The sequence below is a fragment of the Ailuropoda melanoleuca genome, chromosome 15 (assembly GCF_002007445.2).
Source record: "Ailuropoda melanoleuca isolate Jingjing chromosome 15, ASM200744v2, whole genome shotgun sequence".
NCBI classification, from domain to species: domain Eukaryota; kingdom Metazoa; phylum Chordata; class Mammalia; order Carnivora; family Ursidae; genus Ailuropoda; species Ailuropoda melanoleuca.
The window spans coordinates 30,384,174-30,402,178 of record NC_048232.1 but is presented as its reverse complement, the minus strand read 5'-3'; the positions used below and the strand labels follow the sequence as shown (position 1 = coordinate 30,402,178).

Sequence of the window (18,005 nt, the reverse complement as noted above, 5' to 3'; positions counted from 1 at the left end):
GGGCAGTGAAAACTCTCCAAATTCTTTAAATATTTTTATGCTATACTGAAGATCTAGTCGCTGGCTCTGATTTATGGAAATGTAGGTTTTAACTAGGGAGTGAACTGAATGGTGTGATAGACACCAAAGTGATTAGTGTTGAAGAACCTGGGATGGATTATTTTTGGAACATTTCATTGTCCTTTTGTCTTCCGAATGCCCTACGCTTTCACTGTCACATTGTTTTCCCAAACACTTAGCAACAACACTACCTCGATTCACGTACCAAAAACTGGTTAGAGTAATTGTCCAGCAGGTTTAGTTTCTGTGAATGCAAACTTTTTTGTACCAATACCAAGAAAATATTGAGCATTTTGAATTAATTTTGCTCAGATTTGGCTTTTAAAAACTTGAATATATTTTCAAGATATTGCAAAATGAATATTAGTGTTTAAAATTTTTTTCTTTTTTAAGTAGGCTCCACAGTTGGTGTGGAGCCCAATGTGGGGCTTGAACTCACAACCCTGAGATTAAGACTGGAGCTGAAATCGAGAGTCAGATGCTTAAAATTGTTTTTCTTTAGAATTGCTCCTCTTTAAAATCTGTTGCTGTCCTTAGTCACGTAAGATACTGGAAGAAAGTCCTTTCATTGCATGGGCTGTCTCAGAGCTCCTTTTATAGCCCTGTTACAGGAAATAGCCAGTCCTCTCTGTCTTGCAGGCTGCAGATTTGGCCTGTACTGAGGCAGCCTTCCCTGCTAAACTGCTTGGCCCCTTTCCCAGCCCCTAGCAGTTTTGCTTCCGTGATAGAAGCTGTTCTTTTTCTTCTTCTTGTTTTCATTCTCCCCATCTTTACCTGTTTCTACTCATGCCATTAGACTTCCTCAAGACTACAGAGAAGAAACGTAGGAATGTTTTCAAAGCAGATAGTAATATATCGTTTTTCTAAATTGTTAAATAATATTTGTGTTGAACTTAATACTATTTTAAGCCCTGAGTGTCTTGCTGAATAATACACTTAGTCTTCAAAATAAAGAGAATATGGGGATCCTAATGAAGACAGCCCCATCCACTACCACCACTCCTGCTACTCGGCTGCCCCCAGCTCGTGCGCTCACTGGCTTTGGGCTTGTTTTGCTCAGTATTTACACATCCGGGCTCAGGTTTGCTCATGACAACCTCATGAGGTTTAACAGTTCCACAAGGTTGGCATAACTATCCTCTCCATTTATTAGATGAAGAGAAATGGAGGCATGGAGAGGTAGCTCACCCAGGGCCACCCTGCTAGTTAGTGGTAGAGTTTGTATTTGAACCAATGGCTCCCAGACTTCAAAGCCTGCCCTCTTAGCTTTCTTCTGCTGCTCGTCAGCGGAAAAAGCCCACCTGTCCTCGAGGGCTGCTCTTCATTCCGGTTTACCCACATGGACTCCTTTCATACCACTTCGGTATTTCGATACTTGTAAACACTGGTGGCTGTTGCTGTCTAGGGAAATCATCCTCTAAAAGCTATCTTTGTGGGCTTGGTTGAAATTGAAATGCATTTTCTCATGGAATTTGGGGTGTTTACCATCTAATGACAGCCTGCTGAGTGCCTTCGGAAGCTGAGTATTTGCACCTAGAGGTAACATTGCAAATGGCTATTTTGTTATTCTGTTGGATGTAAATGTTTAGGGAAGGCTGAGTTTATCTGGAAGTGACACACTTTGGGTAATTTGTTTCTCTTGGCACTTCTTTTTTAGGTCTCCCTTTACAGGAAGACCTGTGGCTCTCCTTTTCCTTGACATGGCCACCCTTTAATGACCCCTCTGCTTGTTGACCATGATGGAGGTTGTATGCTGGACAGTGTCACCCAGTGATTCTGGTCAAAGCCATTGGCTTCAAGTACATGTGGGCAGTTCTACCACTTAGATGTGGTGGTAGACCACAGCCAATTACCTTAGCCCTCTGCGTTTCCAGTTTCCCTGGATATGAAGTGGATATGATGGTAGTATTCTTTATATTTTGAGGATTAAGTAAGATAATGTGTAAAAGGTCTAAACATAGGACCGGTAAGAAATGTTAGCTGCTTCCCATTAGTATTACTCAGCTGCTATGGCTGCCGCTGTTTTCATAATTACATTTTTAAAAAAGATTTTATTTATTTATTTATTTGACACAGAGATAGAGACAGCCAGTGAGAGGGAACACAAGCAGGGGGAGTGGGAGAGGAAGAAGCAGGCTCCCAGCGGAGGAGCCTGACGTGGGGCTTGATCCCAGGACCCTGGAATCACATCCTGAGCTGAGCCAAAGGCAGACGCTCAACAACTGAGCCACCCAGGCGCCCCAATAATTACACTTTTAAATAGGATTTTTGTGTTATGATTCTTTCTTTTCTTATAATCGATGTGGAGGGATTCCTTGTTTCTAAGTTTTAACATTGCATATTTATGTAGTAAAATGGGAAGACAGAGCAGAAAAACTAACAGGAATACTTTAAGGTAAAAATAAAGAGAATTTGAGGATATTTAGAAGAGATTTATAGTCAGCTAATAGATTACTTTGTGGTATCAGAGTGATGTAAAAGAATTTAAGAAATGTGTATTGATATTTAATTGAATATCAGAAAATGTGTTTTTAATTCTCTCTACATTCTCTTAGAGAAGGGCTTTGTGAAGCTGCTGAAACTGTATCCAGAAATCAGTGCCTCTTTGCATTTTTTCTGTGAAGGTTTATGCCTTTATTAATGTAACAAAGTGGTCTCAAACCAGTATGTCACACAATTCTTGGCACATACTTGGCATAGGGTATGAAAGAATGTAAATGAAACAGGTGATGAACCATAGCCTTCTAAGCAGGTGCAAAATTGTCTAATCAGAAATGAAAGTTGTGGCACCGTGGGGGAAAGTGGAAACCAGAGGCCAGAGGGGTCAAGGTCTGCAAGAATATGAGCTAGCTCTTATTTTGCATTAATCTGCTATTTCCTAGGCTCAGCCTCTTTCAAGCATACTTTTGGCTTGAGAGAATGATAAGATCTGGATCATAGAGTATTGGGAAGTGGGAGGACTATGACATGGGTAATTGGTATCATCCCTTGAACTAAGGTACAAGCCACAGTCTCTTTCTTTAGGTGTGAAGAGAACTTGATTTCCTGGGTATAACGTCACAGGGGTGAGATTAGGGAATGATGCCCCGAGAACTTGTAGTATATTAGCTACTTGTATTTGTCAGGTATCAGAGCGGGTAGTGACCGGCAGACGAATGGAGACCACAAGGCAAAATGGGCAATGAGGCAAGTTTATTGCATGCACCCTCGGGTGAGGTTCTGCCACTCAAAGGGGGATTCGAGGAAGTCGTGCCCAAGGCAAAGTAACAGGGGTTTTAACTGGGCACAGGTAGGGTGTGGCAGCCCGCGATTGGTCAGCCTCACTCCCTATGCTGGGTGGGGGGGTGGTTTGGAAAGTCCGTTGGCGGTAGGTTTCTGTTTCCCAGCCTAGGTTTCAGTTTACTGGGAGTGACGTTGCCGCTGTTGGGTCCGTCCTTGCTGGGAAGTCTGGGGGAGTGCCGTGGCGGGAAACCAGCCATCTTAGGCGGAAAGTCGGCCATCTTAGGTGGCCCTGCTCTCAAGCCAGTCCATCAGTATTAACTTGCCTACACTTTACAAAGGGATTGCAAAATAGCTATAATAAATGATGGTAATTCACCATGTATTTGTTGGGGCACATTTTAGGCAGGAGCAAAGAATTAATGAAATATAGACCCTTTCACAAGATAATCAAGAATTGTTTATGGAGTGCTCATCTGTTAAGCCCCCTGTTGCGAAGGTGAATATAACTGGTTTAGTGCTCCTTAAACAAATATTTGCGCATCTATTCAGATCGATGAACTAAAAATTAAGTTTATTCATATTTAAAAATATTTAAATATTAAAATATCCTTATTATTGAAATTATTTTAGTACTGATGTAAAATAACTAGGTCACACTTGTTGAAAATATGTATTGATGTAACCTTCCTGAGAATGTTTTAATATGCCTGCCTCCTTTATAGTATTTAAATTCTACTGGTCCCTACTCATGATACTTTTACTTTCCTAGTTTCTGTGAAACCATGTCGCCTTGAGTTTGCTTAACATTCTTTTGTCAGTTCTTTTCAAATAACTTAAGAAGTAGGGGGCGCCTGGGTGGCTCAGTCGTTAAGCGTTTGCCGTGGGCTCAGGGCATGATCCTGGTGTTCTGGGTGGAGCCCCGCATCAGGCTCCAACGCTGGGAAGCCTGCTTCTTTCTCTCCCACTCTCCCCCTGCTTGTGTTCCCTCTCTCGCTGGCTGTCTCTCTCGGTAAAAAAAATAAATAAAATCTTAAAAAAAAAAATCTTCAGAAGTGGAATTGAAGGGAAGGAAGGGAAACCTTCAGCTTTATTCTGGTTTTTCTGCCCGGGTTTTATACATGCTCCACATTCAGACTGGGGTCCTTAACTAAACTCATGGCTTCAACTACCACCTACATGCTGACATTGCTCCATTACATTTCTTTAGCCATGAGCTCCCCTTCGCATGAGAGACTCCCATTTCCAGTTCTGGGTTCTGGGAATTGGGTACTGAATATATGATAGTTTCACCTCAAAGTGAATGTATCATTTTTGTCCCAAACTTCTTTTCCTTGTGCTTGCTCTCTGCCCAACCACCCGAGCCACAAACCTAGACATTTTGGATTGATTCCCTCCTTCAGAGTACCAGCCCTACCATGTACCAATTCCTTTTAAATAAGTCTCAGTTCTGCATTTTAAAATTATACATTTTACACCTCTTTTCACTCCACTGCTTTTCCATTTGTCTAGGCCCTCTTGACTTCTTCATTGTTGGATTAAGGAGCTGTGTTTACCCTTCTAGTCCTTTCTTCATAGTCCTTGAAACCGGCAGAATAAATGCAAATTAAACTGGTATGCATTCAAGGATGCCCCACAGTTTTTAGGATTAAAGTTCATAGGATTTAACTTAATCCCAATGCCCTTCATCTTCCTCTGTTGATAACCTCAGTCTCTTGAAACTCTCAAATAATAATAGTTGACATTTACTGAGTACTTGCCATTTGCAGAACTGTTGTATGCAATTTGTCAGGATTAAATCAGATATGCAACAAACCTATTAGTACTGAGACCCAGAATGTTGGAGCTGCCCCGGGTCATACAACTGGTAAATCATCTCTCTGAGCCTGACTCATTTTGGGGAACCACTTCAACATTGGCAGCCTCAGGGTAATGGAATGAGTGGAGAGCAGCAGCGTAAAGGGGACCCCACCTCCACTGTTCCAGGTCATGGAAGGGGTCATTTCTTGTGTGTGAGAAGCACATGGAAGGAAAGCAGAGGCTTTGGCTTTCCTCAGAATATATTTTCATTAAAGTTAAGGTTTCCAAACTCTTTGGACTTGGCTACCTACATCCATTAAATGGTACTAGATTTCAAAAGATTTGCATTAAGTTTCAGTATTAAGCTATTTGTGGATTGGGGAAAATGTTTAACTTGCTGTTTCTTTTACCTGTCAAATATGAGAGAGAAAGGATTGACATACAATTAGTATTTATTCTGTGTTCACTTAAAAAAAAAAACATTGCTATAACAGGTTATACTAATGAGTTGTTATAAAGAATTTCATTATTTAGTTACTTTCTGAATAAACCTGCCAGTTGATTAAAATGAGCCTAATTTAATCAGCATTGTGTTGCATACTGAAGATAATTTAGGCTAATTTCAAGGACACCTTTATCTCTCCTTTGTAGAAGGTATTGAAATAATGAGTAGCAAAAAGGAGTCAGAAAATGTTTGAAGTTTTTCATCTCTGCCTCTGGGTGGATATTGAAAAATCACACTTATCCTTTTTGCATGCAAATTAAACTGAAAGGCATTTTGTAATGTAACATTATCGTTATATTTTATAAAACAAATTTATTGAACTTTGATCTTTTGCTAATATTGGCTTGTGGTTGTCAGAATGATAGTGACTTTTTATTATGCATCAGTGTAAACTGAACTTCCATTCAGAACTTTGAGCGAACAGAAGTAGTAGGTTTTAATGCACCTTCATTGGAAAAGTAATCACTGTTAAACAGCAGCTCCCATTTCTTCTAGCTTGCTTTTCTTAGGGCACTTTTTCTCCTGTATCCCCTTCCACTCCCCAAGGTCTTAATAGAGTCATCTGAATTCCTTTCTTCTTTTGCAGCAGTTAAACTTAAACTCTGTTTTCTGACTGCGCTCTTAGATGGAAGCTGAGGTATCACTGGGGGCCTGGTTCAAATCGTGAAGTCAGCAGTTAAGGGATTACTAACTCCCTAGTGAGTTTCCTATACAAATGCCAAGTTGCCTTGGAAACAAGGCTAGTTATTTGAGTGGGAAATATATCTTGTCTTTAAATGCGGAGAGGATGATTTGCTTACCTCTGTTGCATCCTCTCTGGGTCTAACATTGTGTTGAGATGTTTTCTGCTTAACTACTTTTAGTACTGATTGATTGACTGGAGCCACAGCCAAGTTTTCTTTTCCCGTGCTTTTAATTTTAAACATGATTTGCAACATTTAGAACTAAGGAAGTGATCCTTCTAATTTCTATTTTAGGATGGGAAGTTTTCCACTACTGATTGCCAAAAAAATAAGGTGTTATATTTAGTTTACCAGATTTGACTGGCAAGAAATTTTAGTGATGAGTCATTTGTCATATGTTCAACAATGGTATCAGTGATGGGTTGATTAGGCAAAGTATGCGATTGTCTAAGTTCGGTGAGATGGTGTTACTTGATGAAAAACTGACTTGGGCTGATTGCTCCTGTGTGCCTGAAAGCACCTGGGGCCCGCTCCAGCACAGAGCTGCACGTGCGAGTTGGTGGGAGAATGCCGTAGCAGCTGAGGCTTACATTGGACTACTCTTTTTCTCTGATGGAAACGTTTGCAATTTGCTAGTTGTATGGTAGGAGGAGGGGCTGGGGGTGGTGTGGGCCTATTGAGACAAGGTTTTCAGGTCCCTGGAACAGGCCCTGGCTTAACTTACCCGGCTTGCCGAGGAGGTAAACTAAAAGTCACCTTCCTAACCAAAGGGCTCACCCCTGCTTTGGTGGACACTCCTAATGGAGGCAGAAATCCGGATGCACAGGAGAACAGGGCAGGAGCTCTTCCCTTTTAAGACTCCATGATCTTGCACAGTGTAATTACGGTGCTGTGTTTCTGGCCTGAGGAACCACACCAGCAGCTTCTCAACCTTGGGCCTCTGGGTTGGGAGTTGGGGAGATTGGAGCATGGTGACAGACTTGGGGGTGAAGGGGACAATGGCACGTCTTTGTGGAACAAAGATCATTGTGCTCAGTAAAGCTCAAGTAACATCATGATTGGTACTGTGGGTTTTGGTTATAGTTTAGAGCAAGGCAATGAAAGGCTATGTGTGTATGGTTGTGGTTTGTCTCATTATGCCCCATTTCCTCCATGATGTTGGACTTCGATTAATAAAACTTTTTTTTTCTTTTAATTTAGATGCCCAACTCCCAGATTATGGCATTCATAGAAGAAGTTACTCTTGAGGGAGCCTGTTATTCTCCGTTCATTAATGTGTCTGTTCCTGAGTATTATTCCTGAAAAGCTATTTGAATCAATATGTAACACATATTAATAGTTAAGCATTAAATTGTCTACAGACTAAAACACCTTGCTGTTGAATCTTACTTCCACATCTTACTTGCTTTTAGGTGGATACATGCTGGAAGGTGGGCAGAGTGCAAGGTAGGGAGGGCACTGTGGGTGAGGAACAGCTGCCTCTAAAATCTCAAGCTGTGGAGCCTGCAGTTGGGGGGGTTGAGGTCCGTTCTTATGGTGCAGCGCAGGGCAGGGGCTCCTGGCATAGCCAGTGGGAAAGGTGGCTTGCTGTCCGTGCACTCATGTAATTTTTGAGTTCCTTTCTAAGCTTTGGGTCTTTTTTTTTTTTTTTTTTTGTCATCAAAGTATACTTAATTCTTGAAATGCTGATGAAACACAGAATTAATCTAGTGAATGTAACATTTAAAGTTTTTCAGTGGCAAGCTTGAGATGCTCCTGTAGTGGGTTAGTTTTCATTGGTGTAGCTTGTATTACTACTATTATAAACCAACATTAGCTCAAATATATTCTTTTACTGTTCTGCTTACTCATCCGGTAAAACAGTAGCTCTATCTAAATGAGTTTTTAATGAACCATGATAGCAAGTAAGGCTCAGAGAATGACTAAGGAGTTAGTATTGTCTCTATGTCATTAACATAAGTTCAGCTATCAGAAGGCTTACCAATTGATTTAATAGTTTTTTTTCCCATGTCTATGTAATGATTAGTTGTTACATCATTGCACTTGATTCTGAGGTTCATATTGCTTCTTTCCCAGTTTTACCTACTGTTATCTCTGAGAGAGAGAGCTGCATGTGTTCATGATAAAAATCATAAGAAACACCACCTCCTCCAGTTTGAGGTCAACCTATCTATATGTGATTATCCCATTTCAGAGTTATTTTGCTTTATCTTACTGTGCAGTCTTACCTTTTTATTAACACTTAAACAGTAGTGTAACATAGTTGTAACTTCATTGACGAGTACAAATGAAACCGTGGCACTTGGTGATGGGGATGGGAGGGAGAGGGGTTTACAGTGTATCTGACAAGTGGGTCAGCTAGCTTATGGCTACATCATTTGCATATTTTCATTGTGGTTTGCAGTTGACATACTCAAGGCTATTAGTTGAACATTACTCTTAAATTGGGAATCTAATTAGTCTGAGGGCTCAGTGGGTGATCGAGTGTATCATCCTGAGGGACAGCAGAATTAAATCCCAGTTCCGAAACATAAGCTGGGGAGTGTCATAACTGAATATGTTTCACTGTGATTTCCAGGTGATGCGTAATACCTTTTTAGGTATCTGTGACTTTCTTAAAGGATGCTATTAGCTCTTGAGGGACAGGTGACCTTTGACTGTTGACAGGTAGGGGTGTGTGATGGTGTTGGTCTCCTTGGTTGTGCTGGTAGCAGTGGGAATGTCTTGCCCTCTTCTACGTGATATATTGTTTGAAATGGCACTATTAAATATTTTCCTCATTAGATTCCTTGCTTATGTGTAGATTACATACCATGCTAATCTATGTAATCGTGCTACCGTCTGGTAATTCTCCTTTTAGAGATGTGCTGTAAGCTATTAAGTGTGCTGTATGGGAGACAGCTATAAATGAAAGGTTTTGTTTTGTTTTTGTTTTTCAAGAGATGGATGAAGGGGAGTTCAGGAACCCAAGCACTTGATGTACTTCGACATGTTTTAAAAAGTACATCCTTGAGTGAAAAGGGGGGAAAAAGTAGAGCTGTTGGTATGTGTGATCCTAATTGTAGAAATTCACAGGTTGACCTGTGGGAAAGAAAGGGCAGTTTGGAATATGAGAGTTTAGAATTGTATATTTTGGAACAGTGTCACTTCAATCATAAAATACATGTGTCTTCAACCACTTGATTTTTCTTATTTTCAGAAACTTACTGTACTGTGCTGTACCTCTCACATTTGTGCTGCATTTTCTTTCTGTTGCACTTACTCTTTTGGTCAAATTTGCCCACGAACTCTCCCTGCCGTCGCTCAGAGGCATGTGTTATGTGATGTCGTCATTGTTTTGGGATATCATCATCATCATCATACTACTACTGTGACAGGAGGAATATTGAGAAATGTGGCAGACACGGAGAGCTCCCCACTGGAGGCACAGTCAAGTCATTTTCTCTTTTGTGTTTCTTGCTCATTTTGTTTTGATACTATAAATCAAATGGTTTAGTGGAGCCTGGCTTACTCGTTGAGGCCACTCATATTCCATAGGTGAAGAGAGAGTCTTCCAGGCATCTTCAAGTTCATAGTGGTTTTTAGTATTTTTCCACATGTGTTGGACCTTCCTCAGGGCTAACAGTGGCGATGCCTTTCTGAAAAAGTGCAAGTCTTCATTTCAAGTCACACAGTTTGGTATCTTAATGTTGAGTATGCAAAGGACATACCCGAGACCCATCATAATCAGCTTCCTCTGGATATGTTCAGCCTGCATATGAAAGAAATCAACAGACACAGAGCGATGATTCAAGGATGAGTTAGTGACATGACTTCTGAGGCTATGCAGGGCCTGATCCTAGTGGGACTTGAGGTCTTACTTAGACAACTACTGAAGTCACCTGCAGTTTTCCTGGATAAAGACAGAACCTGCAAGATCCTTTGATTCTTTAAAAAAAAAAATCTCCTGATTGAGACCAAGTGATGGTATCAGCAGCCTGGAATTGTTTAAAATTATCTTGGTTTTCCTCAGATATGTTCAGGAAGTTTTAGGTGGTGGGACACGGTTATGTTAATTTGGTCAGGTGGGTTATTACCTTTGGTTAATCAAGAACGAACAGAGTCCTGTTCAGAGACTCGTAGATGATTATTGTCTGCAGCTTCCCAGTGCCTGTGCAGTCAATGTGTTCGATGTTCCAGGGGCGGGAGGTTTGGGAGAAAAAGGACCGTTGAAGTCGGATGGATTTGATTTCCAGTTCTCAGATTCATTCTGTACTTTTATATAGTTAAATCCTGGTCATTCTGAGTCTCAGTTTTCTTTTCTGTGAAGTGAATATAAAAGCTACTCCATTTTTGTGTGAGGAGTTGAGGGGAGGATGCTGAGCACCTGCAAAGAAGTTCATTCTGTGGCTATTTATGATGTTGAATTTTTCTAGCAAGGCTTCTCTCTCTCTCTCCCTTTTAAAGGTTTATTTATTGGGGCGCCTGGGTGGCTCAGTCAGTTAAACGTCTGACTTTGGCTCAGGTCATGATCTCGGGGTTCCTGGGATCAAGCCCATGGCAGGCTCCCTGCTCAGTGGGGAGTCTGCTTCTCCCTCTCCCTCTACACCCTCCCACCCCCCACTCACATGCTTTCTCAAATAAATATTTATTTACTTATTATAATTATGCTTATTTAATACTAAGTATTTATTTACTTATTTAATACTTAAGTATTATGAAAAATATTTATTAGAGAGAGAGCGCACGCCCCCATTTGTGATGGGGGGAGGGGCAGAGTGAGAGAACCCTGAAGCCGACTCCCCGCTGAGCACATTGCTGGAGCTGGGCTCCATCCCAGGACCCTGAGATCACGACCTGAGCCGAAATCGAGAGCCGGCCACTCAACCGCACTGAGCTACCCAGGCGCCCCTGTCAAGGCTCCTCCTTTCCTTTTCTTGCTGACCCCTGCCCCCGGCCAGGCCATCGTTGGTGTATGGGAGAGCTTCAGTTACTCTTGAAACTGTCCTCAAATTTACAAAAGTATGTATTCATCAACCAGCACAATATAACTTAAAAATAGCTACTGGTAAATGCGTGCTTGTATTCTGGAAGTAGATATACCCTGTCTCTTCATTTGTCACAGCAGCTCTAGGACGGTAGGCAAGGGTGCTCTATTAGTTTTCTATTGCTGCCATAACAAATTACTACAAACTCATGGCTTAATACATCACAAATTGATGAACTCACAGTTCTGTAGGGTAGACGTCTGACATGGGTCTCACTGGGCCAAAATCAAGGTGTGAGCAAAGCTCTGATTCTTTCTGGAGGTCCTAAGAGAGGATCCATTTCTTTGCCTTCCAGAGGCCCCTTATGTTCCTTAGCTCATGGCTTCCTGTCTTCCTTTTCAAAGACAGCAACGCACACCTCTCTAACCATTGTCACATTTCTCCCTGACCAGTGGGAAAGGGTCTCCACTTTTCCAGATTGGGGTGATCGGATTATCCTTCCCGGGATAATCCAGGATAACCTCTCTAGTTTAAGGTCTTTAATCTGAATCATAGTTTTAAAGTCCCCTTTGCCATGAAAGGTTAACATCCCTGGGTTCTGGGTTCTGGGGCACAGACAACCAGGGGCATTATTCTGCCTACTACAACCACCATCCTCTTTTTTGCGACGAGGACTACTCGGCTGAGAGTTGGTAGAGAGGCCGGCGGATTTACCAACACCCATCTACGAAGTAAGATCAGAGCTATTTTTGGTTGGAGGTCTGTTTGATTCTGAATCTTATGCTCTTAGACACTTTGCTACATACAGCTCTGGGCTTTCCGCACATAATTTTATCCATTAAAGGGGCTCCCCTCTATCCCAGTGGTTTATAATTGTTTGCATGTGCTGTTTTAAAAATAGCTTGGGAAAAAAAAAAGCAAGTTTGGAGGGCTCTGATGTGTCAGAGAGTTAAAATGATTTTTCCTGAGGTAGGTGAGGAATGTATGGCCAAGTTTGGAGTTCATCTGAATGTGGGTTTATTTTAAATTGTGGGTGTTACCTAAATTCACTATGTGTGTTCTCATGGAGATTTGATGGATGAATGGATCAGAAGATAGATTAAGTCGTAACTATTGAAAGTAAAAATGAACTTTCAAAAATGGTCTACTTCATGGACAGCAGTGAAGATTCCATCTGTTAAAATATGGATATGAGTCATGTTTCATAAATTTAAAAGCAGACATTTCCTTTATTTTTGAAGGGCATGATAGAAATTTTTAATATGTGATGTTTTTGTGAAGGTCTTGTTTTCTTTTGCTGTGCTACTATATGCATTCTTGTAGAGTAGATTTTCTAAAATTATATACCCTTCCCAATTTAACACAAAATTACTTCATATCTGCACCTGGCACTTAAATTTTGGTTTAAAAGAAAGCCGTGGAAATTGTATGTTATTGGCATATTGCAAATCACCAACTGTGATTCTGCCACTGAAATTCAAGAAGCATTTGTTCATGACACAGTCCAGATTTCATAATACTTGTGTTGTCTAAAAATGCTGTAGATAATTATTGAAACTAATATACATGTATAAGTTCTTCCATGTGTGGCATTTAAAGACACATTCTTTGTAATTTGCAATCTCCATTCTCAGTTTGCAGAAAGGACTTGATTCTTGAGAGAACACACCATTGTAAAAAGTTAATAACAAAACCTGCATTTCATTTGCTTCCAATTAAACACCAAATGTCAGAACTTAATATCTTCAAAATCCATATTAAGCCACACACCTTGTGAGAAGTCTGATGATATTAAAATCAAGTGTGGAAATTCAAAATCTCAGTGTAGAGCTTGAAATGGATATTTGTAGTTTATCAGGGTTACCAAGGTACCTTGACTCTTAGTTTTACTTCCCAAATTGAATTTGTAAATTGGATGTTACTGGATGGATGAGCATTCTGGTGCAGGATTATCGAACTGTGGCCAATGGGCCAAATTTGGTCCATCACCTGCTTTGTAAATAAAGGTTTATTTAAACCTAGTCATGCTCGTTTATTTATATATTGCCAGTGGCTGTTTTTGTGCTACAACGGCAGAGTAGAATAGTTGTGACAGAGGCTGCATGGATTGAACAGCTCCAAAAATACTTACTATTTGGACCTGTCAGAAGTTTACTGACCCCTCATCTAGCAGAATGTCTATGTTACTAATCCTGGGAGATTCTTGCCAGTCAGTGTCAGATAAACAGGCTGATTTTATTTCTGTTTATGGAAACTTTAGTGTATACATACAAACACCTTTCTGTTATTTATTACTACTAAGGATTTCTTTTCCCACTTATGTTGCTTATTATAAGGTTGAGTGGCCCAACTATTCATCCTACATTAATTTCTTCTTACCATTTAACCTCCCTCCACGTTGTTTAATTAGCTAATTACAGATGATGCCACAGCAGGGTTCTGAGCTTCCTGTTTGCCTGTGTGTCTCTATGACCTTATGATGGTTTTCTTTTTTGTCTTACGAATTGATTGACGATATATAAATGTTCATGGAAATATCATTTCAAAAAGACACAACCGTCTAGGAAATGAGGATTGTACTTATAAATGCTTCTCGTGTTCTGTAGATTTATCATACCGTCCTTTAACTGGTAAGACTATTAGCATTGGAGAAGCTTGAATTGGAGGGAGGTAGGAGTGGGTTTTTTGGGTTAGTCATGGTTCCACTTTCCTTGGAATGCCGTGTTTAGTTTAGTAGGCATAGGCCTGTAGTGTGAATGACCAAGGTGGTGCTGGCCCTTAGAACTTCATTACTCTGAGATTTTAAAGTGCTGCCACTGTTTAGTTATCAGAAGAAATAGATTGAATTTTAATTTTTGTGGTATTTTGTAATGCTGTATTATGAAAGTGTAATTTTGAAATAATTTTATAGTTGAGAAAAGTTGCAAAAGTAATACATCTATATTTTACATGTATGATGTAAAGTCTGACATAACTATAGTACAATTATCAAAGGTAGGAAACTAGTAACATTGAGTCAATACTGTTAACTAATCGACAGCCATCATTTGAATGTTGCCTCTTTTCTACTGATGTCCTTTTTCTAGCCCAGGATCCAGGCAAGGACCTCATGCTGCATGTATTTCTGATTTCGCCTCTGTCTCTTCCAATTCACACGACTTCATCAGCCTTTCTTTTGCTTTCGTCACTTTAATATTTTTAAAGAGTGTGAGTTATTTTATAGATGGTCCCTTGACTTGGATTTATCTGATGTCTTCTCATGATTAGATCAAAGATACACATTTTTAGCAGGAATACCCCCAAAGTAATTTTTTGTCCTTCTCCGTGCATTTTATCCAAGGGTGATATGACTCATTACTGGTGATGTTAACCTTGGTGAAATGGTTTTTGCCAAGTTTCTCCCCTGCAAAGATACCATTTTTCTCTTTTTAATGAAAAAGTATTTTGTGGGGAGATACTTTGAGATATGCAAATACCCTGTTTCTCAGGATATTCTCACCCAAAGATTTTAGCTCCCATTGGTGACCTTGCCTGCTGTGGAGATTGCTTGGCGATGACTTCTATTTCCATCATTTCTTCTCTTTTTTTAATTGTAGTGCTACGGTATGGAAGAGCTGTCCATTTCCACAGTTAATTATTTCTCCAGTTATTTATTTGTATCATTATGGACTTACAGGTATTTAGTTTGTTTGTATCATTGTTGACTTGTTTATGAGTTGTCTCAGCTCTGGCCGTTGGGAGCTCCTTTGGGTTGACACCTGATTCCATTTAATGTGCCTCTTTCACTTTTGAGTACTCTTTATTTTTTTATAATCAAAGGTGTTCCAGGCCCACCATGTCTTTTCTCTGCCCCAACCCTGGAATTAACTATTTTTTTAAGGAGCCCTCATTCATTTATTGGAAAATGGTAATGGAAACCAAGATCCGGGCGCCCATGTTCTTCATACTGTGCGTGGTTGCTTCTAGGACCTCTTAGTGGGGGGAGCCNAGGAGCCCTCATTCATTTATTGGAAAATGGTAATGGAAACCAAGATCCGGGCGCCCATGTTCTTCATACTGTGCGTGGTTGCTTCTAGGACCTCTTAGTGGGGGGAGCTAAGAACCACACATGCGTTAACATTCACCCATACCTAACTGTCTGTCTACCTACCTGCCCACTTACAAAAAGATGCATGTTCATATTGATGCCTCTAATTTTAATCTAATACCACAGAGTGTATTTCTTTATTTGTAACTTCTGTTTCTGACAGGGAGAATTTTGACTCTCATTATCCAAAATATTTTTCTTTTTCATTCATTTCTGGGGTGTGTGTGTATGTGTGTGTGTGTATGGTAGTGTGAGGATTTCTAAACCATACACTTGTGAGAAAGAAATTAATATGACAGTTTTGTTTTTTGTCTCTAGCCTTACATTAAACAGTGAAAATAGTTTTCCAAAATTACTTAAGTCTTTTCCTCCCCACCAACCTGATTGCTCCTGTTTTCTTTTTCTTTCATCCCTGTTCTTACCAACTCCTGGGAGACAGCCGTATCTTTTATCCTTCTTATATTTTCCTATGCACAAGTGGGCACATACATGTATAATTTTTAATACTCCTTCCTCCTATGTGAAAGGTACCTCATATCTTTTGCAATATATATAGTACTACGGATCATATGTATGCATTATATATAGAAATGCATTTTCTTTTCCACTTAATATATCATTTACAAAACAATTTAAATTACCCCATTTCCCTTACTATTCTGTGATATTAAAACCATTTTATTATTTTTCATTAATAGAATTTCAGATATGAAACGCACAACTTAGAAATACAAAACTAAAGCATCCGAGCTCAGGGGAAGACTGTGTGTTTGAAGTTTTGCTTCCTAAAACATAATATTCCTGGGTGCTTAAACGTCAGTATTTTTCCTCTGTAGATTTATGTTAAATGTGGTGTAACTTCCGTAGCAATTTTATTTTACTTTATTTTTAATTTAATTTTATTTAAATTCAGTTAATTAACATACAGTGTATTAGTTACAGAGGTAGAGTTCAGTGATTCATCAGTTGTTTGGTAGCCGTTTTAAATGCCCTTGTTTGTAAATGCAGATTTACCTTTCATTTCCAGCTGGTAGCAGTGTTTGACGAGCAAGATCCCCATCATGGAGGTGACGGCACCAGCGCCAGCTCCACAGGCACCCAGAGTCCAGAGATATTTGGTAGTGAGCTTGGCACCAACAATGTTTCAGCCTTTCAGCCTTATCAAGCAACAAGTGAAATTGAGGTCACACCTTCAGTCCTTCGTGCAAGTAAGTGAGAGCTCTTTCTTCTCTGCATATTTCATCTTAATTTACAGGGATGCCAACTCTTGTTATCCAGCCTTGCTCCTGTGAATGGAATTCATTATCTGTTTTTATCAAAGATTGATTAAGTTTAGAACCTGGGCAAATGTCTTTTGCCGGAGAGGTAGGCAAGATTCTTCACATTTTAATATATTGTACTAACTTGATGTTAGACTGGTAGACTTTTAATTGCTCACTAAAGGTGAAGAAGGATAACAGGTAAAGTGATATTACCGGATTTTTCTTTCGTGTTTTTCATCTGAATGCTAGAACAAATAGGAAACAGTTAAAGGCCTTCACACCAAACCCAAACGTAGCATCTTTGATTGAAAAGCAACTGGGATACAGCCGTTACTTGAACTTTATCTGAAGAGAGGGTGATGAAGAGACGTCAGGGCCAGAATTATCGTCAGAGATCTGGAAGAGCTGCTATTAGAATACTATCTCAAGGAAAGAAAATATAGGGCTTAGTGAATTTATATTAGGAATCCGGGGACGTAGAGTACTCAAGTTCTAGGACAGTTGCCTGAAGAGTTCTGTCAGCCATTCCTGGAGGTTTACACAGAAAAGTGAAGAACTTTTGCTAAAAATAAATTTAGTGTTTGTAATGGCCTAATCTTATAATTGAGCAGTTTTCAAGAATAAGAAGGTCCATTTCAAGAAATTGATAAGTCAAAAATCACTTATCTTTTGCTCACATCTATTTAGAAACATTGCAGTTTTTCAAGTGTTGTGTGATTTTACCGGTAGTCTTTTTTTTTTTTTTTAAGATTTTACTTATTTTTGTGACTGAGAAGGAGAGAGAGACAAATAGGGGGTGTGGCAGGCAGAGGGAGAGGGAGAAGCAGACTCCCCACCGAGCAAGGAGTCCAATGATGTGGGCTGGATCCCAGGACTCTGGTATCATGACCTGAGCTGAAGGCAGATGCTTAACCCACTGAGCCACCCAGGCAGCCCTAAGTTTACCGGTAGTCTTGTGTGATTTTACTGATAGTCCTCAGTAGATCTTCATATATAATAGGTAATAATACAAAAATAATATATGAAATTCTATATAGAATATAGTTAGATAATATTTAGAGTACAGTTTATTCTTATAAAATTTAGGTTTGTTTGTACACACATACAAACATACTATTTTATTTTATTTTATTTGAAGATTTTATTTATTTATTTGGCAGAGATAGAGACAGCCAGAGAGAGAGGGAACACAAGCAGGGGAGTGGGAGAGGAAGAAGCAGGCTCACAGCGGAGGAGCCTGTTGTGGGACTCAATCCCGTAACGCGGGGATCACGCCCTGAGCCGAAGGCAGACGCTTAACGACTGCGCCACCCAGGCGCCCCAACACATACAAACATATTTTAAACTAATTTTATGGAAATAGCATTTGAGTATTATGTGGATATGCTCTTCTAAAAATCTTATCTTGGATATGCTTTGGGC

At 39.9% G+C, this 18,005-nt stretch overlaps 1 protein-coding gene across 12 annotated transcripts in view; it reads left to right on the top strand.

Moving 5' to 3' along the window:
- PARD3 (par-3 family cell polarity regulator) overlaps positions 1-18,005 on the top strand; it is a 656,403-nt gene that overhangs the window by 245,065 nt on the left and 393,333 nt on the right. For all 12 annotated transcript variants that reach the window (XM_034644391.1, XM_034644386.1, XM_034644392.1 and 9 more), the window contains exon 3: positions 16,349-16,529. In XM_034644391.1, the coding sequence (XP_034500282.1) occupies positions 16,349-16,529 (181 nt within the window). The remainder of the gene's footprint in view (positions 1-16,348; positions 16,530-18,005) is intronic.